This window comes from Silurus meridionalis, chromosome 6 (assembly GCF_014805685.1).
Source record: "Silurus meridionalis isolate SWU-2019-XX chromosome 6, ASM1480568v1, whole genome shotgun sequence".
NCBI lineage: Eukaryota > Metazoa > Chordata > Actinopteri > Siluriformes > Siluridae > Silurus > Silurus meridionalis.
Window position 1 is genome coordinate 14,259,694 of NC_060889.1, and position 24,385 is coordinate 14,284,078.

Here is a 24,385-nt window from a genome sequence, read left to right on the forward strand (position 1 = left end):
AATTAAATGTGCAACGGCAGCAGATCCCCAAAATATAAGGAGTAATTATGTCCTCACTCACCCACACTCACAGTCACACTTACATTGGCTGACTAATTTTCTCACACACACACACACACACACACACACACACACACACACACACACACACCTACAGAATCATTAGTTCCTAACAATTTGAGTTTACTCACTTTTGGTTGGCTTCACCGATTCTCTTTTAGGTTTTACAGTGGCACTAAAAAAGTCCAATATTCAATTTAGTTTAATTTATATAGTCCTTTTTTCACATTGGATTTTAAACTGTTTAATGATGAAAATTTCGATTGTAAAACAAATTGGATTGTAAACTGTTTAATGATGAATGTATGAATGCGGAATGGTTCATGCAAACTGAGTTCTTCAGCATTGTAGAAGACTGTTGATATTAATTACAGTCCGAATTCTTCCTCAAAGTTTTTTAGTTTAACAAAACTTGTAACATGTATTTTAAGACTGTTCATGTGGATAACCTTTGAGTGAGTGCTGCTTTAGTAACACAAGACAGTACTGTTCTTTAAAGGTATTTTAAAATGTTGATCATGTTCACTTAATTTGTTTGGAAAAATGCCCAAATTACTTTGAAAAAAGAACCAAGCTGTTTTACACCACTCACATGACATAGATGTGATATGTGTTGGCTTAAATAAGCAGGTTTTGATACTGTGCCTAAAGTCTCAGGGCACTTACTCCTAGAACCAGAACATTGCATAACATTTTTGCTAAGTCATGTTAATAAAAAATTGTAAATGGCTGTAAATCAGGTTTTAGAGATACAATAACATAACCAACACACATTTTCCCTCATATTCACTGTCTATGTTTGGAACACTAACGTGGCTTGTGGAGAACTAGCTCTATATCAAATATTTGCAAGACTAGTCTCTTGAGGGCACCATTTATTTGGCTCAGAAGTCAAACATCTTAACTATTTCAGCATTCTACAAAATGTAGATTGTAATGGAGTTTACAAATGTCTTTGTTTAAGAAATGTTTGTCTAAGTAGAATATAATTGAAAAAGCAACCTTCTGATATAAGGTAAAATAAAATAAAGAAATGTCTTTACTCCAACATATTCCAGCTTGTTTTTAAGATCACAGGGTCAGCCATGATTAAGGGCCATGCCCAAAAGCCTTTCACTGGAAGCTCGGTGATGCTTACACTCCTGATCTTCCTAATCGAAAAAAGCCTGAGCCACACCATCCTTGTTTGAGTGTTAAATAAACCTTTAATTACATTTTTTTTAACTATGTATAAAAAAGTGTGAAAAATAGAAACCAGACCTGAAAGATCCTGCACAAATGAGATTCTATACTACTGGCACCTCAGACACAGACCAGAAGATAGGTAAGCTTCACAGATATCAAACACATCTAGCTTTCCTTTTGTTTCTGTGGAAATTTGGCATTATAAGTAAATGTTCAGCAAATTTCCTGTCATTCACTTGCAATAATGGTTTATTCATTTATTCATTTGTCATCAGTAACCACTTCATCCTGCTTAGGGTTAGAGTATATCACCACAAGGACAGTAAATTTCAGGATGGAGCAAAACAACACTAATGCCAATGTCACACTAATTTTGTTTTGCTGATTTTCCCGCTCTCTCGCTGATAACACAATAGACCAAAAAACTTATAGGAAATTGTTTTTATGGAGTTTTATGTTGAAATAATGAAATTTACCATAAAACTATAATTATGAATAATTAAATGAAGTAAAATGTTAATAGAGTACAGTTTTGTATACATAAAATAGCTTTTTTGGGGTGGTGTCGGTTTATCGCTGTTCTTTGTTTATCGTGGGCCCGCAATTAACAGGGGATTACTGTATATACTAAAGAAATGTACAGTATTTTACCATGGAATATTAATCATGTTCCATTAATTTTACAATGTAAAGGATTTGGAGGTGGGGGTGCATAGCATATACTTCACAGTATAGAGATGAATTGCATGATAAAAACTGTACCTTTTTGGGTCAGTTGCTTGTAACTGTGTCGCAGTGTCTTGTGCATTTAATATAAGGTCCTGCAACACCTTTAAAATGTACAGGTAAGTGGACCCAAAATGCACATTTACATTGTTTGTAGCTTTTACATAAGAAAATACAAATATATGTATAATGAAACACAGTTTCTTTCAATTGACATGTAGCATGATGTATGCCTCTGTACTGTTAATTATTATTATTTAAAAGTGCAGTCATTTCGTAGTGATAAATTTAATGTAGAAGACTTCATATAAAAAAAACACCCACAGCATCATTTGTAGGTTCATTCTAAACCAGAAGCTTTCAAAAACAGACCCCTTTAAAGGGATTAATTTATGAACTCTTACAATTTCTGTTTGGAGAGTCCAGTTCTAATCAAGCTCTATTATTCTACCTTTGCCTTTATATTAAAACATTATATATTAGACACAAACCTCCATGTTTTATACTGTTGAACTGTGTCCACTTCAAACATGAAGCTAGGTTGTATTTTGAAGTGTGTAGCCTTTACAAGGTGTAGGGCAAGATCATGATCGCATCAGAATGGACTGCAGCCTTAGACTAAAAATAAAATTAGACCATCATCCAGTTAATGCAAAATACAGAGCACAAGGCTAATAAAGTGGTCTAGATGATGGTTCATTGAACTTTAGGCCCATGGATATAGTACACAACTTTAAAACTCCTAGCTGCAATGACTGCATTCTTTTAATAGTGTTTTTTTGGGCAACTGAAAAATCAGGAACTACATTACATCACTGAGAATCATACTCTGAATAACCAACAATCACACTGTAATGACTATGGATCATTGTTGCAAAACTGCTGCTTAATCTAAACTGATTATGTTCTCACTCACCCACACTCACAGTCACAGTCACACTTACATAGACTGACTAATATTCACACACACATACACCTACAGAATCATTAGTTCCTAACAATTTGAGTTTACTCACTTTTGGTTGGCTTCCACCGATTCCCTTTTAGGTTTTACTGTGCACTAAAAAAGTCCAATATTCAATTAAATTTAGTTTAATTTGTATAGTCCTTTTTTCACATTGGATTTTGTCCCAGAGCAGCTTACAGAGACATAGAGGTTATAAAGTAGGAATGTATACATTTAGTGCCTATAATTCTGTTTCTTATAAGTTTATCCCTAATGAGCAAGCCAGAGGCGACTGTGACAAGGAATAACTTCCTGAGGTGGTATGAGGAAGCCACGTTGAGGAGGAACCAGACTCAAATAGGGAGCCAATCCTCATCTGGAGGTCACCAAATGTCCATTCATTATAGTTCCATCATTGTTGAGGTAAACTGTTTAATGATGAATGTTGGTTCACACTGTAATGACTATGGATCATTGTCATCTGTTGCAAAACTCCTGCTTAATCAAAACTTCAAAAAGGTGGTCATGTGTTTTATTATTGCTAAGAAACACCATTAGCAATACAAATACGGAGGTGTAACTGGCTGCTATTGTTGTTTCGGCTTTTCCATGCACTCATACCAAACAATAAGAGAAGATTGCACACGAGGGAGGTTGTGGATAGATTCGTGGTTAGTAGGGTCACAGGCTTTAGAGGAAGTTGTGGGTGTGTAACACAACCCAGGCGTGTTTCTAGGGTAACACTGTAGGAACGTTAGGGAAAAACTGTGAGTGGAAAGGATAAAGGAATTAGGAGATGTCTATAAAAAAGATCACAAATTGAGTCTTCTGACCTGTCAACCTGTGAGTTTTATCTTGTGTAAAAACCAACCCAAGATTACATTTACAGCATTTGAAAGATGCTCTTATCCAGAGTAACTTACATTTTTCCTCATTCATACAACTGAGCAGCTATGAGGTTAAGGGCCTTTTTTAGGGGCACAGTAGTGGCAGCTTGGCATGGCTGGGACTTAAACACACAACCTTCAGATCCAAAGTCGAATGCGTCAACCACTAAGCTCCACCTTAATTCTTTACAATTATTACCCTATTTGACTGGTCAGGTGAAAAGGTGGGTTTGATAAACTCAGTAATATAAAACCTGTTTGGGATCCAGGAGTTCATTGGCATGTCCTTCTGTTCTATAAATATTACCTAAGCAGTGCTGAATGATGTATCAGTATTAAATGTTTTTTGTAAGAGTTACTGTTAAAATAATTTCCATAGTTAAATGCATTGTTTTTAGTTGTAATCTTTAAATAGAAATATTTATTACAATTCACATTAAGCACATGCAGCAGAACAGCTGGCCCCAGTCTGTCTGCTTCATTTAAAATGATTTCTTGGAAATGTACTCACTCCCAGAGACTTCTCAAAGCAAACGTTTCTGCACATGTGAAGCTTTGTTGAATAGACACAATACACGTTTTCATTTGGGTCAATTTTTGTGGATCTGCACTCAAATCAAATGAAGTTCGAATCGTTTAAATGCGTAACTCGAAAGAATCGAGTCGGGGAAGTAAACCGTAATACCCTTTAGCGGCTTATCGGTGAAAGGTCGTGAATGAAAGCGCAGAGCTCAGCAAAGTCTGTACAGCTCAGTCACGCGAAAAAACAACCCCCCAGCTCCTTCCTTATAGAGGATGAGGTGATCTAGCGTGATTTGGTTTTGATTTGGAATTAACACCTTCAGAAATAAGCACGTTTTTGATGAATAATATAAAGCTGTACAGCTATAATGACCTATATATGGGGAGCTTCGTATATAACCTATGTAGTTTAAATACTGATCACACGTGTTGTGTAGCAGCTTATAGACAAAACGCCTACGTACGTGTTTTAGTTTACATCATTAATTTTAAAATCGGTGTAGATTGTTCATCAACACATTCAGTGAATTAATTCAACAACTAGTGGGGTTCCTTTGACACTGTTACTGGGGCTAGTTTCATTTTGTTTATTGGGTTTACATCTGATTAATATTATAGTTAGTAAATATGATTGACCCATCTTTGTTTCGAAGAAATTATTTTTCCAACATCAACCACAAGGTGGCAGCACTTTCCAACGCTGCATGTCTCTAAGACGATCCACATTCAGCACGCTGGGCAGCACTGGCAGTATGGCGACATATCTTTCAGTTCAGTGAGCTCTTCAGTCATCTTAGAAGTATGTCTATCTGGAGACATAATCTTGGTGTTTTGGTCTTTTAAAAAGGTTAATTTGTACTTGGACATCAACTGAACCGCTCACTGAGCCTCTTCTAAATCCCCCAAGCACCTCCAGGCTCTTCTCCCAGCTGCACTGTTTGGCAGGCATCATAAAATACAACAGACCTATCTTGCATAACAGACTTTACAATCAAAGAAACATCAGAGAAGAAAGGATAAACAGTCTACTAGAGCAAAGTGCAATCCTGGCCCTATTTACACACACTGTTCTAAATAGACTTGAAATCGGTTTATTTATAGCAACTTTGACTAACGTTATTTTAATTGTAAAATTTGCACTATTGCTGTTGCTTTGCATTACAGTTTTTGCCCATTGACAACAAAACAGTGCGATGACATTAATTTTTCTTTTATTTTAGTTTTTTATAATATTGCAGATAAATACCTATTGCGTGTTTGTCAGATTGTAAACAGCATGATTGTATGATCAGTATGATCATTTTAATTCACAGTATAATCAGATATGCAGTGATTAATTAAATGAAATTCTTTTTGAATGAAAATGTATAAAGCAGATTTGATTTCATTTTGTCCGTTTCACAAAATATAGTTTAAGCGACTGTTCTGCGTTTTCCCAGGCCAACACATGACCTTGGGTGTAAATTTTGAGCTTTCTTTCTTTCTTTCTTTCTTTCTTTCTTTCTTTCTTTCTTTCTTCAAACATGTTAGTAAACAATTTAAAGATAATTAATAATAAATAATAGATAAATAAACCTAATTTTTACATTAATGGTTAATAGAATAAAAGATGTAGCATCACATAATCACATGAAATTTAAGTGTGTCTACACCCAAAATAAACTTTCATTACATCTGGCTGGATTATAGTCAAGAATAGAGGCAATAACTATAACCTGAAATTTAGCACCCTCTATCGGCCATCTTTTGAAAGGCATCCCCTTGAAAGCACATGTAGTGGTAACCCTGTTCAGAGGTCAAGTCAATTGAACCCTGGTTCTGGTAGAAGTCCAGCGCTGACTTGTTCCAATTCAGTGCAGTAAACTTGAGTTGAGTACAACCAGCAGCCTGTCCTAGCTATTATAGAGAAGAGGAAAAGAAAGAAAAAACTTTAAATAACAAATTATAGATATTACATTTGAATACTCATACAATTGATTTATTAATTTATCTAAAATTAAAAAAAGACATTTAGAAAAGACCCCTCACCCATGCAACTTTGCACATCAATGCCTTGCCAATGCCTTTTCCTGAAAGACAAATCAATGACACAACTAGTTGGAATTTTAAAAAAGAATCAGAATTGTTTCCTGTAATAAATGATGCTGCAAATACTGTAAATACAGTCAAAGAAAAAAAAAAGCTTCATCAGGGACAGTTTGGGAAGTTAATAGTTCTACTTTCTAAATTCTTCAAAGAAACACTGTCTGTAGGGCACTACAGAAAACCTGTGACTTCTCAGAGGTGAGGTACTCTAAAGTGGTAGAGGGATCGCTCACATTTTTTTACTATAAAGAAAAAATCTGGACTTCTGTTTTAAAACCATGTAAAATATTGTATTAATTCAATGTGGCAACAAAAAAAGTACTACATTTACCTCTAAAATCTGGCATCACATACTAGTCCTCCATGAATTCAGCTCGACCTTTCCAGCTATAAATGTAAAAGTACATGGAAAAACCTATTTTTGTATGACCTGAAACAGAAACACGCACATTTTTCAAGGACTTGAATGTAAAAGAAAGTAAAAAAAAAAAAATGATAGTATGATTATTATGTAGTCATGGAGGTTTAATATGTAGGTACAGCTTGTAATCAAAAATGGTCTACCCCCACCCCCACCCCAAAAGAGTGCTGAATTACCCTATACGTTATAATTTGCCCTGCATGCACCAAGTCCTGTACTGCATGTGAAACAAGTACCGTAATTTCCGGACTATAAAGCACACCCATATATAAGCCGCACCCACTGAATTTGACAAAGATTTTTATTTTTAACATAAATAAGCCGCACCTGTCTATAAGCCGCAAGTCTAGTCTATAAACTAATGAACTTTACACAGGCTTTAACAACACTAAATGCAATATGTTGCGCTTTTATTAGGAGCATAGCAGTTGGGAATAGCCTGCCACTACATTCTTCCGGTATCACTGCATGTGTGGAGACCGAGGATTATGTCCTTTTTATTTTCTGAGCTCATTTCTACGTTTCTTTGACGAACCCATAACGCTGTTGCCAAAAAAAATAAAAAAGCACTACAGTGGAACCTCGGGTTACGAACGCCCGGCATACGTATAATTCAGGTTACGAATCGCAGTTCATCAAAATTTTTGCCCCTGGTTATGAACAATATATCGGGATACGAACGTCGCTCACCAAAAAATCAAGGCAAGGTGGTTGTTTTTGCTCTATCCATGCAGCTTGTCACATCAGTTAGCGTCCTGTGTCCCTAGCGATAGCATCGTGTTACTTATCCGCTTGAACTTTTCCCGGCGGCAGCGTAACAACTCGTTAGTTGATGCTCGTGGAATGATGAGATGGACAACATTAGCCGATGCATAACCACTTTACTTGTTTTTATGAAGATAGATTAGCAGGGTTACAGTCTTTTCCGAAGTACAATACCCATAATGAATTTCACTCTGGACTTCAATACCAACTGATAGTAGCCTTAAAGAACAGCTCTCATTTTCCCTCTAATGCAACAATTGTCTCAGCGTTCGTGTTAATAACACTGTCTTTGATATTCTATAATATAATATATAATAATATATAAATAATATAATATAATAAGATTCTCCTTCCAAACAATAACTCTCCTCCTCCCCTTCTACGAACGCCGTCTCCTGCAGCGAGTCTTCTCAAAGGGAAAGTACCCGGTAAAGATCTTTTCCTCTTTTGTATGTTTTTATGTGGTATAATTTTAATATAACATGTTAAAAGTAAATAATATTAGTGAATATTGGCTTTATTTTTATTTAAGTAATATTTTTGGTTGTCCAGAACGAATTACCGAAGTTTCTGTTCATTATTATGGGGAAATTTGTATCGGGATACGAACTTTTCAGGTTACGAACCTGAAAATGAATTACGTACCGGAACGAATTAAATTTGTAACCCGAGGTTCCACCGTAGTTTTGGAAGCCTGTCTGTGCTTATATGATTTCTGTTGTAACTGGAGTTAGTGAGCTCTCCCTTCACCCAGACTCAACGCGTTACAACAGCTTGTATCTAAACAGTAGCCGACCAAGAAAGTCATTGTTCACTGTCTTCCTCCTTCCTTTCACAACTACAATGGTACCTTGACCTACGAGTGCATTAATGTACGAGTTTACTGAGGTAGGAGCGGTCACTCAGTCGATTTTTTTGCTTTGTTACGCGAGCAAAAAATTGAGGTACGAGCTCGAGACGCCGCTGCTAGATGGCGAAGTGAAGCCAGAAAGCGAAGACTGTGATGAAAAATTAAAATAAGCAAAGAAGAAAAAGTACAAATTGTAAAGTTTAGGGATACGTAGTGTACAGGAGTGATAGTAAAAAAAATAGTTTTCCCTCCGCCTCCGCTTATCAGCCTCTACCATTTTCATTTTGAGGGTTGGAACGGATTAATGCCATTTTAAGTATTTTCAATATGGAAAACTGATTTAATGTTCAAGCAAATTTAGATACGAGCTCGTCCACGGAACGAATTAAACTCGTAGGTCCAGGTACCACTGTATTTCTCTGGGGAGTTTATCTTTTGTCATCGTCGTGCGCCACCAGTGGAAGTTTTTTCTCCCGATGCCGTGCAGCTCAGAACACAGGTGAGGTGCGTTTTTTCGTTTCGGTTCGGAAATTTTATTGGTCTAATGTTATGTCGCTCCGTTTTTTGGCGTGAAGTTTGTGAAACCGGGAAAAACCCAGGAAAATCCATATATTAGCCGCTTCGTTGTTTAAGCCGTTGGGTTCAAAACGTAGGAAAAAAGTAGCGGCTTATAGTCCGAAAAATACAGTAATTAAATATATAAGCAAAGAAAGTACCAAAGAAATAGAAAAATATCTAAAAATCAGGTATATGTACTATATCTTTACCAAAGCTGTAAGAGCTTTGGCAAAAGACCAGGCAGCACTTATGATCTGATTCTCACCATCTTTCGTTTTGTTTTCTTCTGGAACCTCAGCGATTAGCGCATGGAAAAATGAGTTCTTAGAGAACCCATCCTGCTCCAGGTCTACAAAGATAAATTGTTTTAAATCATACACATGAACATATGTACAATTTTACAACTTCAGTTATATTTCCATTTGTACTATAAATCTTTTACATCGAATGCAATATACCCGTTTGTGTTATCAAGACCTGATCTGCGATTTTCTCACACTCTGCCAACTCCTGTATGAAGAAAAAAAAAAACAATTAGGCTCACTATCATTTATGCATCTCTCTGCACAAATAAACAAATTATTTTTGCTTTCTAAGGAATAAACTACCCTGTACAGATGTTTTAAAATGTTTGTTTTTTTTGGCAAACTTTGTTAAATTTTAGTTTTGGGTTGTATTTTCTTATTTTAGTCCTCTAAAATAATATTTTTTGGTCAAAATTCACTTCTCTGTTCTGAGTAAACAAATCATCAGACATTCTAAAAAACAAAAAGAAGAACAGAATGATGAGATGGATGGATGGATGGATGGATGGATGGATAGATTCCGGCCTTTCCAATTAGTTTTTCTCAGATCTAAAAGGCATAGAAGCTTTAATATAATTTGACAGCTAGATGGAGCTATAACATAAATCTTTATATATTATATACTGATCTGAGTAAAAAATATATATATATTTTGATCTGAGAAAAAACTGTGTATATTTTATACCAATGAACATACATACATATGTATATATACACACACACACATACATACATATGTATATATATATATATATATATATATATATATATATATATATATATATATATATATATATATATGATGGATTACATTAGGCAGCAAACAAAAAAAAAAAAAACAATTCTTAAAGTGTTGAAAGCATCAAGAAATGTTTTACTAAAAAGGTTTTCTAATGCATGTGAGGAGAGAAGACTGGATCAGTCCCACAGAGACCTAATTTATCACAAAATGCTGAAAAAAGGGCTTGCTGGCTGTAAGATTATGGAGTGAGAACACAGAGTACCCATGCTGACCTCTGTGCACCATTCAAACCACCTTCATGTGGGCATGAAATCTAGACCATGGAGAAACCTAGAGAAGCAGATGGCTTCAGGATGCACTATACAAAAAACATGAAGTGGACTCCTTCATGGCAACTGTGTTCCTTAATGGCGTTGGCAAAATAGTTAATAAAAGTATGCAGATAGGGTTACATACTTAAATTGCATACAAAATATCTGATACAAGTATCCATTTTTTGAGCACAACATACCACAAATCCATTATTATATGTTGTTAAAATCAGCAACAATTACATTTTATTATTTTACAGAAGACCTTTTTATAGTCAAAGTATGTAAACTTTTTTTATGCTAAAAATGTCCGACGATAAAAATCCCACTGTCACGTGAAGATCTTATGTAACTTTTTTTTTTTTTTAATCCAAAAAATAGTTCGATATAAATGAACTGATGCAGAAAAGGCTTAGTTTAATGTATTAATTTTCACGTACATTTCTTATTGTAAATAATAAAATCAGTATACCTACAAATAGCAATTAAGGGCAAAACCGTTTTTGTCTCCACAATTTTGTAACACTGGAAGACCCCTGGGAACTACTATTTATGAAATGTGACGTCTATCCAAGAAGCTTTTGATGTACTGAGCTTTAATTCACTTTTATCTTAACCGCTTACTTACTAATATCATGCGGTTGATGTCTTTAGAGTCCTCAATGGTGGCGCTTCGAATTGTGAAGTCCATTTTCAATTTTTAACACAGTGACACGCGCACACAACCCCTCAACTGAACTTCATAAAGTGTCTAAACCTAGAAAAAAATTGATGAGGAGTAACAGTCTCCTTGTGTTCCTTGTGCTGAGCGAGATGACTCCACAGCGCCACCTAGAAGCTCACATTTATCGGCTGGCCCGGTTCCTCGGCAACCATGGCAAACATCTTCTGAGTGTGACTTAAGTTTATTTCTGGAGTTTCATAGACCTAGGAATGTGCCAAATATATAAAGTTTATATATAAAGTAGAATAATTGTTTCTTAATTTACTAATGAAAATCAAACAAACAAATAACACCGGCTGGTGAGTCGACGGCGCCGCCATTTTGGTAAGGCCAGCTTTCCTTGTAATACATAGACTTACCAAGACATTTAATGCCGATTGTTATTTATATTTTTCATTTTCCTTTAGTTCTTGTGTTTGCGATGTGTGCAATAGTGTAAACGAAATCAATGTGTAAGGATTTGATGTGCATTTTAAGTTAAAATACAAGTTTCGGAAAAGGTTATTTTAATAAATAAAGATTAACAATAGATTATATAGACCTTTTCAATATGGCGGATGTAGCGGACCAAAGTGGTGCACAGAGTATGTGTGACTTCGTTTGCAAATGGCGAAACAAACACAAACTCCACTACAGCACGTGGGTATTCCAGAAAGCAGATTATGTGACATACCTGGGTAAGTTTAAGGGCACGTTTAATCGTATGTAAGCGACTATCCTCCGCTTTTGGTTCCAAAAACGGAGGTAACTTTCAGGGTATGTAAGTAGCCATAGCAGCTTGTGCTCTGGATCAAGTTCAGTTTGAGGATCAGGCTATGCAGAGCACTTTGGAGAGGCAACTGTGTGCAGGGCAGTTCGTACAGTATGCGTTGTACTCAAACAGGTCCTACACAATTTTGTGCATTTCCCTGGCCAGAAACCACTGGGTCAATAAACAGGAATTCCACAGAGTGGCGCGATTGAGCTTTCTATTCTATTCTATGAGAGCATTTTTGTTGCATAGCACTTCTTTACCCATATATTACTGTATACACCCACAATCATTAAATGTATCTAATTATATAACCTTTTACATTTTAGGTTTCCCAAAGGTCATTGGGGCAGTAATGGAACCCAAATTCCTATTAAAGCTCCTTCAGTCACTGAAGGAGAATATGTTAATAGGAAGTCAATCCATACCATCAATATTGGTATGTCACAATAATTTGTTTGGTGCTAAATATTTTGGTGTTTATACCATTAAAATTTCCCTCATTACTGGTCCCCACTAAATAGGTAAAGTGATGCCACCCACCTCACCACTAATGTCGAAGTCAAATGACCAGGGTCTGTGCATGATGCCAGAATGTTTAGGAGTCATCGTTGTGCCACATATTTTAACAGCGTATATTTAGTCCTTCACAATGTGTGTTATTTATATAATTTTACACTTTAGGTACCATTATAGGACAATTCAATGGTTACTTGCTAAGGGGACAGAGGTACCCTTCACTTCCCTATATGATGACATCCTATCCTATGACCCGGGACCACAGGCACAATTCAACCTGGCTAACACCGGAACACAGGTAAAAGTATAGATGACCGTAACATCCTGAAAGCAAGATTTCAGTGACTATGTGGTTTCAGGGTCAGCCCAAAAAGGCCATGTGACATCACAGCTGCTTGTGGTGTTCTTCACAACATTGCCACAATGAGAGGCGTGAGGGCCCCGCCACCTCTTGATGACAATGGCTAAGAGGAACCCCCAGTAGACCAAAGCGATGGCAGGGTTGTACGACACTTGATTTACCAAAATCACTTGAAATAAAATAATTTAACAGTCAAGAGTTGTTGTTTCTTTATTTGCTGTATTTAAAAAAGGCACTGTTGTAATGTATTTATTGCTTTACATTCCAATCAACAACAAATGACAGATTAATGTTCACATACTGTTTCCCACCTTAAGATGATGTTCCAGCATTTTAATTTAAAGTCTTTAAATTCAAGTCTTCAGTTTTTCCTCAATTTAAAGATGTATAAGGTCCATCTACATCTCACATTTTCTAATTTGACTTTGACAGTAGACCTTATACAGTTCTTTGGCAGGAAAGACAAAATAATTTAACACAATAAAGTCTGTAATACAATTACAGACCAAATATTCAAATGAGAAAGGACAGCTCCAGAAAAAGTCTTACACTGCTAAGATTCTGGGTGAGGTACATGGACCCTCATTTGCATGTACATCCCCAGCTATATTCTCTAAATTGACAGACAGTTTTTTTTAGGGGTGGGGTGGGGTATCATACTGCTATGTGCCTCCCTGCATTTTCAATTTCTGTCATACATTAATTGTTCTTTTATTTTTATAATATTGCAGGTAAATATTCAAATACCTACTGCATGATTGTTTATATTTACAGTCCAATTAGAAATTCAAAAATTTTTTAAGTGAAATTTTATAAAAGCAGGTTTGATTTCATTTAGTCTGTTTTCCAGAATATAGTTGAAGCAACATCTGTTGGGTTTTCCCAGGTCAACACATAAGGTATGGGACAATTTCTTTCTTTCTTTCCAACAATATTTATTGGTTAACAGAATAAAAGATTTAGGATCACCTGAATAGTTGCTTCATAATTAAAAAAAAAAAAAAATGTGTCTACACCCAAAATCAACTTTCATTACATCTGGCTGGATTATAGTCAAGAATAGAGGCAATGACTATAATCTGAAATCTAGCACCCTCTATCGGCCATCTTTTGAAAGGCATCCCCGTGACAGCACATGTAGTGGTAACCCTCTTCAGAGGTCAAGTCAATTGAACCCTGTTTCTGGTAGAAGTCCAGCGCTGACTTGTTCCAGTTCAGTGCAGTAAACTTGAGTTGAGTACAACCAGCAGCCTGTCCTAGCTATTATTAAGAGGAAAGAATATATAATGATTATACTTTTTACAATGACAAAATATTATAATAGATATTACATTTGAATGCACATAAAATGTATTTATTAATTTATCTGAAAAACAGATGTTTAGAAAAGATCCCTTACCTGTGCAACTTTGCACATCAATGCCTTGCCGATGCCTTTTGCTGGAAGAGAAATCAAGGACATGAAATTAGTTGGAATTAGAAAAAGTTCAGATTTTTGTAATAAATTAGTTTGTGGGAAAAAAAATAAGCTCAAAATCATAGGCTTTTTTTGTGTCTGTTTTAAGTAAATTAATGTTCAGTAAACACATCAGAAATGTAAATTCACTCTACAGAAAAAAGGGACATTGTTTGGGCAGTTAATGGTTCTAAAATTCTTAAGGAGTCCTCTAAGAAACATTCAGTGTTGGGCAATAACGCGTTACTTTTTTAAATGAATTAATTTCGGCTGAAGTGTAGCCTACTGTCTAACCTGTTTACAGCAGCGACGCATTGTAGGATTAGTGGATGAACCACTTAAACACGAAGAAGACGCACTGTGGGCGTGTCTCCGTTTATTCAGGTCTGTGCAGCAGTAATGGCGAGTCAAGGCGAGAGCAAGACGAGTTTCTCAAAGTGGAAATATGCTCATTATTTCACTTTAGTTGAGCCATAAATACAAAAACGTTTTAGTCAAATGTAAGCTGTGTCTTTCTGGTTCAAAGGTCGTATCTACTGCGATAAACAGCAACTCCAATCTGTCGAAACTCCTCCAGAAACTAAATGCCTCGACGAAGCTAACACGGTGTTCTGTTGTACATTGTTGATAGTTAATATTTAAGCTGTGAAAGGAACTTTTTTAAGGGCTCCATACAACAGCTTTTATGATGCAGAAGCCACTTTAGTTTTTGATTCTGAATATATTATTCAGCTTTTTTTGTTATTTATTTCAGAAATCTTGGTTAGGATGCGGCGCTCTCACCACTGCGGCCCGGGTTCGATCCCAAGTCAGGGAACCGACCCCAGCCACTCTTAGTGCCGGCCCCAAGCCCGGATAAATTGGGGAGGGTTGCGTTAGGAAGGGCATCCAGCGTAAAAACGTGCCAAATCAAACATGCGGATGATCCGCTGTTGCGACCCCTAAGGGGAGAAGCCGAAAGATAGTAGTAACTAGCACAACACTGGAAACATTTTTCCCCCGAGAGGTGAGGTACGCTTTAAGGTGCTGGAGGGATCCTTTTTTTTTTTTTAACAAAAAAAAGTTTTAAGACCTGAAAATATTTTATTAATTCAAATGGCAACAAAAGTACTACATTTACCTCTAAACTCTGGCATGACGTACAAGTCCTCCATGAATACAGCTCGGCCTTTCCAGCTATAAATGTAAAAGTACATGGAAAAACCTACTTTCGTATGACCTGAAATAGACACACATACACGTTTCACAATACATACACATATTTAATGACTGGAATTACTCATTTTCTTCTCATCAAAGAACCAAAAATAGTTTTACAAATTATTAGTCATGTAGCTTCTATATGTAGTTACAGATGACATAGATGAGTGCGTTCTCAGAGATAAAGCTTCAGTTTGTCACCCCAAAGCGCTCTGTTATTTGCCATTCTTAGTGACTCCTTAAATGTTCTATATGAAACCAACAACACAGGATTTCTCTTTTCTTTTAGAAAGCTGAAGCCATTAAAACCATCTAACCACCCTTAAATAATCTTTTTTAAGACTGCTTTATTAGCAAACATACAGAGACAAAAGCTACTGTATATTTAGCCCTGCATATACCAATATTTACCAGTATTCACCTGTATTGAGGTAAGTGCATAAATAACAAAATCATAATGATGAAATCAGGTACTCTACTAACACTATTAGCGCATGTTTAAAATATCAGACTGTGTGTTGGATCAGATTCTCACCATCTTTGGTCTTGTGCTGTTCTGGAACCTCAGCAATTACAGCATGGAAAAATGGGTTTTGAGAGAACCCATCCTGTTTGAGGTCTGCAGTGAGGAATAAATAGCATTTTAACAATACATTAATAGACTGCCAAAATGACATTCAGTCCTATCTATATTTGTAGTATGCCATGACAAATTAACTTTAAATAAACTTTTTACCATTAATATAATATACCTTTTAGTGTAATCATGACCTGATCAGAAATATTCTCAAACTCTGCCAGCTCCTGTATGAGATACAAACAAACAAAAAAGTCTTAATATTAAATATCCATCTCTCTGTATCAAAGCAAATATTATTTGGTTTCCTGAATCCAATCTTATGGCTAAAGTATGCTGTTCATTTTAATGGGGCTTATTTGGGCAAAATATTCACATGTTGTAGTAAACTATACATATTATATATACATACATATACATATACACAAACATACATATATATATATATATATATATATATATATATATATATATATATATATATACACACAAACACACACTGAACAAAATTATAAACGCAACACTTCTTTTTCCCCCCATTTTTCATGAGCTGAACTCAAAGATCTAAGACTTTTTCTATGTACACAAAAGGCCTATTTCTCTTAAATATTGTTTACAAATCTGTGTAAATCTGTTTTAGTGAGCACTTCTCCTTTGCTGAGATAATCCATCCACCTCACAGGTGTAGCATATCAAGATGCTGATTAGCGCATGATTATTGCCTTAGGCAGGCCACAATAAAAGGCCAATCTAAAATGTGCAGTTTTATCACACAACACAAATCCACAGTTGTCGCAAGTTTTGAGAGAGCGTGCAATTGGCATTCTGACTGCAGGAATGTCCACCAGAGCTGTTGCTCGTGAATTAAATGTTTATTTCTCTACCATAAGCCGTCTGCATATATGCATATATATATATATATATATATATATATATATATATATATATATATATATATATATATATACTTTGTGTAGACCAGATAGATGATGTGACAGTATGTTGAATGATTTGCTAGCCGACATTGTACATATTTAACATCTATTAGTTTTGAATTTCATTGATGTTAGAACATATAACTTTATAGTAAAATAGGTTATTGTGATTCTCTGCTATACATATAATAATGGTAAAAAAAAAAGGTCTGCCTATTAATTTCTGCCTATTTTAATCTCTGTTCACATAAATAGACATATATCTCAATGTACATAGTTGTCCTGAGATTTGTTGCATGTAGAAAATGCAAGATACCCCTTTTTTTTTTTTAACTATGAAATTTAAATCTAGAAAATGACCGCTTTCAAATCTTGGCCCACAGGTATATAAATGTTATTGCTTCACCTATCTGTGAACTTACATACAAGCGCCTGGCTCTTTCCAATGAGCATGTGAACCGAGTAATAAATTGAGATCTGAACATGACACACTGTGGATCACTCAGTTGGCAAACAGTTCGAAGTTTAAACTGTTGTGTCTATTAGCCTTTGTTTGGGGAAAAAAGGAACAAGAGAACAATCTAGCTAAATATTACTAATAATAATAATTTGTACTATAAAACATAAAATGTACTATAGAAATCTCAAATTGTGCTAATTATCTATGTGTGTATATAGATCCTTATAATGGACCAACAACAATAATAATAATAAATAATATGAATAATAAAATGTATTATTATTATTTTGTTATGATAACTGCAAATGATCATTTAAGTTCCAAACCCTTTCTGTCTCAACCCTTTAATGGGAGCGAAAGACCAAAAGCCATTGGGAACATCAGCCTTTATATCTTAATGAGATATAATAATAGATGACCTCGCCTTTGCTGATACAGTATGTTGCACTTAATTGTGTGAAATCTGAGCCGCCTACTTACTGACACCATGCGCATGATGTCCTTACAGTCCTCATGAGTGGCGCTGCGAATTGTGAAGTCCATTTCAGTCCAAGCTTTAAACACACACACACACGTTACACAAAAGACATAAACAAATTACACTTTTCCACGAGCTGCACTCGGCAAATCCGCAGCGCTGCTAGGAAGGTCCCACTTACCGGTGACGGGTTCACCAGGCTCACCTCCTGAGGAGGTTCTGAGAGCAACTCGAGATTTCTTCTTCTTCTGGTGTTTCTTAGACCAATATACACATGTGCTAAGGTATATGTAAAGCTGCCCTGGCGGTTTGCAGTGAACCAACACCTTTCGAGGTCTTCGAGGTCAATTCCCCCCTGCAAATAATTAAAGTGTCACCATTCACTATTCTGATGTGGAGAACAAAATAATAAATAAAATAAATAAATGATGTGGAAAACAATATAATAAATAAAATAAACAAATGATGTGGAAAACAATATAATAAATAAAATCAATAAATGATGTGGAAATCAAAATAATAAATAAAATAAATAACCAATTTACTTATATATAGGTAAAGCTGATCAGGCGGTTTGTAGAGACCCAACACTTAATTATTTTTCTTTTCCTTCAATTCGTCACCTACCTGTGCCCATGATGTGTGCAAACGTGTACATTATATCTGTGTAGAAGTACACGACCCTGGCTGGTCCCTGGTGTATGTAAGGTTAACAAAATGCAGCTTCTCTTGTGTTTTCAAGAACTGGTACTTAGCATTTGTAATAAGTAGTAGTCAACCCCTTTAACAGTTGTTATTATTATTATTATTATTATTATTATTATTATTATTATTATAAATGATTACTATTCATGTACAATAATACATGTACAATAATATTGATTACTGATTGCTGAGTTTAAAGACTTAATTACATTAATGACAGCGTGAGTACATGCACATTTTCCTGGCATGTGGTATGGGAAAGTTATTGTGGAGTTTAACTAAACTGATTAACACAAATCATTTTACAAATATTTTTTATCTGGGTAAACCTGCATCCAGTTGTGTCCCAGCCAATGGAATTTGACTTTTTTAACATGGAGGCTGTAGCGAGCAATAGTGGTACACACATGTGACCTTTGCATAAGTTTGTGCATAAGTTTGTGTTTGTTTGTGCGTAACAAACACACACTCCAACTACAGAAGGGTTTAGGTAGTGCAGTTTTTTTGTACCACGCTGTAATGTACGTTTATAGGATGTGATTTGAGATTATTTCTAATAGGTGTATAGTTATAATAGGCTACACAGTATTAAATGATAAATAAGATGCAACAGTCTATTATAGGTCTACGATTTACATTTATATATATATATATATATATATATCAAGGTTCTGGCGTGGCCTAGCCAGTCTCCAGACCTAAACCCAATAGAGAATCTTTGGAGGGAGCTCAAACTCCGTGTTTCTCAGCGACAGGCCAGAAACCTGACTGATCTACAGAAGATCTGTGTGGAGGAGTGGGCCAAAATCCCTCCTGCAGTGTGTGCAAACCTGGTGAAAAACTACAGAAAACGTTTGACCTCTGTAATTGCAAACAAAGGCTACTGTACCAAATATTAACATTGACTTTCTCAGGTGTTCAAATACTTATTTGTATCATACAAATAAATAGTTTAAGAATCATACATTGTGATTTCTGGATTTTTTTTTTTAGATTATGTCTCTCACAGTGGACATGCACCTACGATGACAATTTCAGACCCCTCCATGATTTCTAAGTGGGAGAACTTGCAAAATAGCAGGGTGTTCAAATACTTATTTTTCTCACTGTATATACACACTGGAGATCAAAATTAGAGAGCAATTTATAAACAATTGAACAATTCTGAGGTTATGTCATCTTCACTGCTCAACAGTTGAGGGAGTTTTTGTCCTGTCTATACCATGCTACCAGAACACCTTTTCCACAAAAAAAAAACATTATTTTGCAGAAAACACACTGATCAAAATAAGAGAACACTTTCAGATACCCCCAGTTATTGGTGTTAATCTGGCACCTGGTGCTAATTTCCTTGATTATCTGTCAACCCCTATTTAACTGGCAGCCTACCTTCCAGTTTCACTGACTCTGCAAGATGGTGGGCCATTCTAAAGTGACTGAAAGCCTCCGGCAGCAGGTTGTCCAGATGAATGCCAAAGGGATGACACTATCAGCCATAGCAAGACAAGTTGGTCGTTCCAAATCTGTGATTTCAAGAATGTTGAATTTTTACAACATCACAAACTCATTCAATTTCGCCAATGAGGCTGGTCGTCCATGGAAGACAAATACAAGAGAGGACAGGATACTGCGGAGGATCTCAATGGGCAATCGTTTCCACACTGCAGCTGGAATTGCTCACCAGTTCAGCGCTGAACAGGGTAAGGATCTGTCTCGTCATACAGTGTCTCGACATTTAAGAGCATTTGGACTGAAAGCCTGCTCTGCAGTGACCAAACCTCTCATTAGCAGAAAGAATCAAAAGGCTAGACTAAGCATGTTGTGCGGACAGAGGAGAACTGGTCCAAAGTTCACTTCAGTGATGAAAGCAAGTTTAATTTATTTGGGTCCGATGGAAAACATTATGTTCAGTGACAAACTGGAGAAAGACTGAACCCAAAGTGTGTAAAGAAGTCAGTAAAAAGTGGAGGAGGAAGTGTCATGGTTTGGGGCATGTTTTCTGCAGCAGGATTTGGGCCTCTTATACAGCTACATGGCAGAGTGAATGCAAATGTTTATCAGAACCTTCTTCAACAACATATGGTTCCTTCCCTTCGTTCATCACCCAATCAGCCCGCAGTGTTCATGCAGGACAACGTTCCATGTCAGAAAGCAAAACGGGTAAAGCAGTTCCTTGAAACTGAAAACATTGAAATAATGACATGGCCTGCCCAGAGTCCTGATCTCAACCCAATAGAGAACCTCTGGAAAATTCTTGGCGACAAAGTTATGGCCGAGATACCCACTACAGTCACCGAACTGTGGAGGAGACTGGAAGAAGAGTGGACCAAAATCACACCAGAGCAGTGTGAGAGACTAGTGCTGTCCTGTGGCTGCAGATGTGCTGAAGTCATTCAGAGCAGAGGCCTGTACACTTCCTACTAATTGCTGACTGTTGTAACCTTCAGAAAATTTTGTTGTAATCTTTTTCCATGCTACAGTCATTGTTGTTCTCTAATTTTGATCAGTGTGTTTTCTGCAAAATAATGTATTTTTTTTTCAAATGCCTTAGTTATTTTGTGGAAAAGGTGTTCTGGTAGCATGGTATAGACACGACAAAAACTCCTTCAACTGTTGAGCAGTGAAGATGACATTATTTTAGAATTGTTCAATTGTTTATAAATTGTTTTATATATATATATATATATATATATATATATATATATATATATATATATATATATATATATACAGTATTTGATATACAGTATATATGGATTTACAGTATTTGATAGAGTATAGATATAGATAAACATATACTGTACAGTGTTTGATATACTTTTTTGCTAGCCTTAAATCTCAGAATAACTGACATATTTTATATTTGCATTTATATTCGTGGCATTTAACAGATGTACCTGTCCAAAGCAAAGCTCAAAAGTTCTTTGAGTCTCGATCAATGAATAAATCTACACTGGTATGCTAGATTACAAACTTTTGATAAATCAGCCTACAACTCTGTTGAGAGGATTATTTGTATTTTTTTTATAAACAAAGCAAGCATGGAAAGTATCAGTTTAAGTGTTTCAGGAAGAGGTGGATCTTCACTCCTCGCTTGAAGATAGCCAGGGACGCTGTTCGGAAATCTAGGAAAGTTCATTACAACACCTTGGTGCCAGAACAGAGAAGAGCCTTGAAGTATACTTACCTCTTACCTCGAGAGAAGGTGGTACAAGTCAAGCAGTGCGAGGAGTGATGAGGTGATTTTACTATATTTTTGTCAATGAATATAATATAACAATATATTAAATTATTCCCAATAGTTTATCCTGTTAATTTCCTAGATTTTTCTCTTTGTTGCTTGTCTTTGTGTGTAACTTTTTTCATTATACAAAGGCTGACAGAGGGAAAGAACTTAATTTGGCCACAAATACACATACAAGAACATTTACAAGACAGACTTTTCAAGAACAGCTGGACATCATGAGGAAAGGTCAGACAAAACAGTTGAAAAAAGTTGTTAAACATTTTCATGAACCATTTATACTTTGCATTTATACTTGCATTTAATTGCCTTAATTCTCAAATCCACAGGAGAACCATAATGCACAATAAAATGCACAAAAATGCATGGAAACCCGGGGTAATTTTACAAGGTTATGCGGTGCAGCTGTGGCTGCATTAAAAGGAAACTTGTTGAAAAGTGCTATGTACTGCATCTTTGTTTTGATGGTTTCTATAGCCGTAGTGTCATAATGATGGTATTCAGAGGTGGATTGATTCAGGAATGCCTATGTGTGAAGTGATTCAGGAATGACTAGGTGTGAAGTGTATGGCCCGCCTCTGATATACAGTATTAACAGATAAATTATTCAATATTTTGATATACAACATACACACACACCAACCATGCATAACTTTATGGCCACCGATCAGGCATAACATTACAATCACCTTCTAATATTGTGTTGGTCGCCCTAATGCTGCTAAAACAGTCCTGACCCTCGAGCATTAACTGCATTGCTCCCCACGTGCAGCAATTAGCCTTGGCTGCCCATGGCCCTGTCACCGCTTCAACACTGTTCCTTTCTTGAACCACTTTTGATAGATACTGACTACTGCAAATCAGGAACACCCGACAAGAGATGCAGTTTTGGAGATGCTTTGACCCAGTAGTCTAGACATCACAATTTGGCCCTAGTGAAACTTGCTTAAATCCTAATGCTTGCCCATTTTTTAAATACTTCTAACAACAACTTTGCTCTTTGTTTACTTTGCTGACTAATGTGAAGAGGTGCTATTATAAAGAGATTATTCACTTCACCGTTCATAAAAAGATGCCCCTAAATATAATATATATATATATATATATATATATATATATATATATATATATATATATATATATATGTGTGTGTGTGTGTGTGTGTATATATATATATATATATATATATATATATGGGAATGTGGTTCAATATACAGTATATATAGATAGTTTAAAGCATATGAGGCTTTCTATGTAGCAATTACAAAGTAAAGTACACATTTATAACAATGTTTATATAATAAGATAATAGAAATTCTCATGAATTTGTAATGTTTATAATGGTAACTGTAATGGGTTCTGTGGGCCTTTACTGGTTTGTTATGTTATATCTAGTGGATACCATGTTATGTAATGTTATGTCTAATGGATACCATTAGGTAAAACTTTGGTTTCTTTGGTTTAATGAAAATTTTATGATGTACACAAACATACTATGTAACTACGGAAAATGGTTTTAAGGGATAAGAGCTGATGATTTGCAGTTTGCTATTTGTACATTAGACTTTCAGTGATAGATTCACATAATGTATTATGAAAGTAGTATGTGCTATTAGTAGATTTGCATGTGTGCAGAGGGCCGGTTAGTTATTTTAGAAAACATAAGAACATTAAAGTAAAAAAAAAAAAAAAATCCAATCAGTTTTTCCACATAAGTTTCAGATACACACACCCACACACCTCCATATCTAAGACTTGGGGGAAACGTTTTCCTTTTTAAAACAGTAATGACGCACATACAGCCAACTCTAACCCTGTGCCCAGAAATAAATACCTCACAAGATGTGCCCTTCAAAACGAAGTAATTAAGTTTTATAAATCAGCGAGACAAACACATGGGAGTCTTAACATTAAGCCTAAGTTAATCACATTGCAGCACACTGCTTTCGAAAACACCTTTGGGCTGTTGTTTTCTTGTATAAAGGCAATAAGCTAGTGCTTTACATTAAACCTCTTCCCACTAGGAGCTAATCATTTCTAAGAATCAGCTTACTGTTGACTCGGTTACATGTCTTAGATATATTCAGGGTACTCTTAACCGATTTGTTGGGAATATTTGACAGTCATCAGTCATCATTAGACTGTCTTGACTTTGCTCAGACCTGAACTGTAGGTTAAATCTCCTAAATGCCATGAAAATCCATTAAATCTCCACAAAACCAAAAACATATTACATCACGTTTAGATACCTGCTGGCTCACCTATGACCTGGGAATCCTGTTAGAAAATCATCAATCGCACCTAAAATCAGTTAGAACCACTGATATCGAGGGCACTGATATCAACCACACAGAAAATAGACAAAACACGCTTATTAATCATTACAAAACCTTCAGGAACCAAAGACTCTATGAGATATTAGGACATAAAAACAGTGACAACAGCAATGAGCAGAACACATGCGTTGAGAAAGGTGTCCTTTCATGAAATAGCTTTATATAAAAAATCCCCACTGTATTAGCTGTGTGGAAGAGGGTCAGTGCTTGGAAATAGACCACAAGACTAATATTTTAGTGCTAAATATAGCAGTGTGCGCGCAACTGAACAACGCC

The 24,385-nt window shown here is 35.8% G+C and overlaps 1 protein-coding gene and 1 pseudogene across 1 annotated transcript; both read right to left on the minus strand.

Moving 5' to 3' along the window:
- Nucleotides 1-5,520: 5,520 nt before the first annotated feature.
- On the minus strand, nt 5,521-11,129 carry LOC124387946 (annotated as a pseudogene).
- Nucleotides 11,130-13,035: 1,906 nt separating this feature from the next.
- On the minus strand, nt 13,036-18,154 carry LOC124387945 (thialysine N-epsilon-acetyltransferase-like). The gene is made up of 7 exons (XM_046852556.1): nt 18,006-18,154; nt 17,827-17,900; nt 16,127-16,178; nt 15,910-15,993; nt 15,295-15,393; nt 14,118-14,158; nt 13,036-13,978 (listed from the first exon to the last, which is right to left on the minus strand). The coding sequence occupies exons 2-7, from the start codon at nt 17,887-17,889 to the stop codon at nt 13,805-13,807; spliced, it is 513 nt and encodes a 170-aa protein (XP_046708512.1). The 5' UTR covers nt 17,890-17,900; nt 18,006-18,154; the 3' UTR covers nt 13,036-13,804.
- Nucleotides 18,155-24,385: the final 6,231 nt, after the last annotated feature.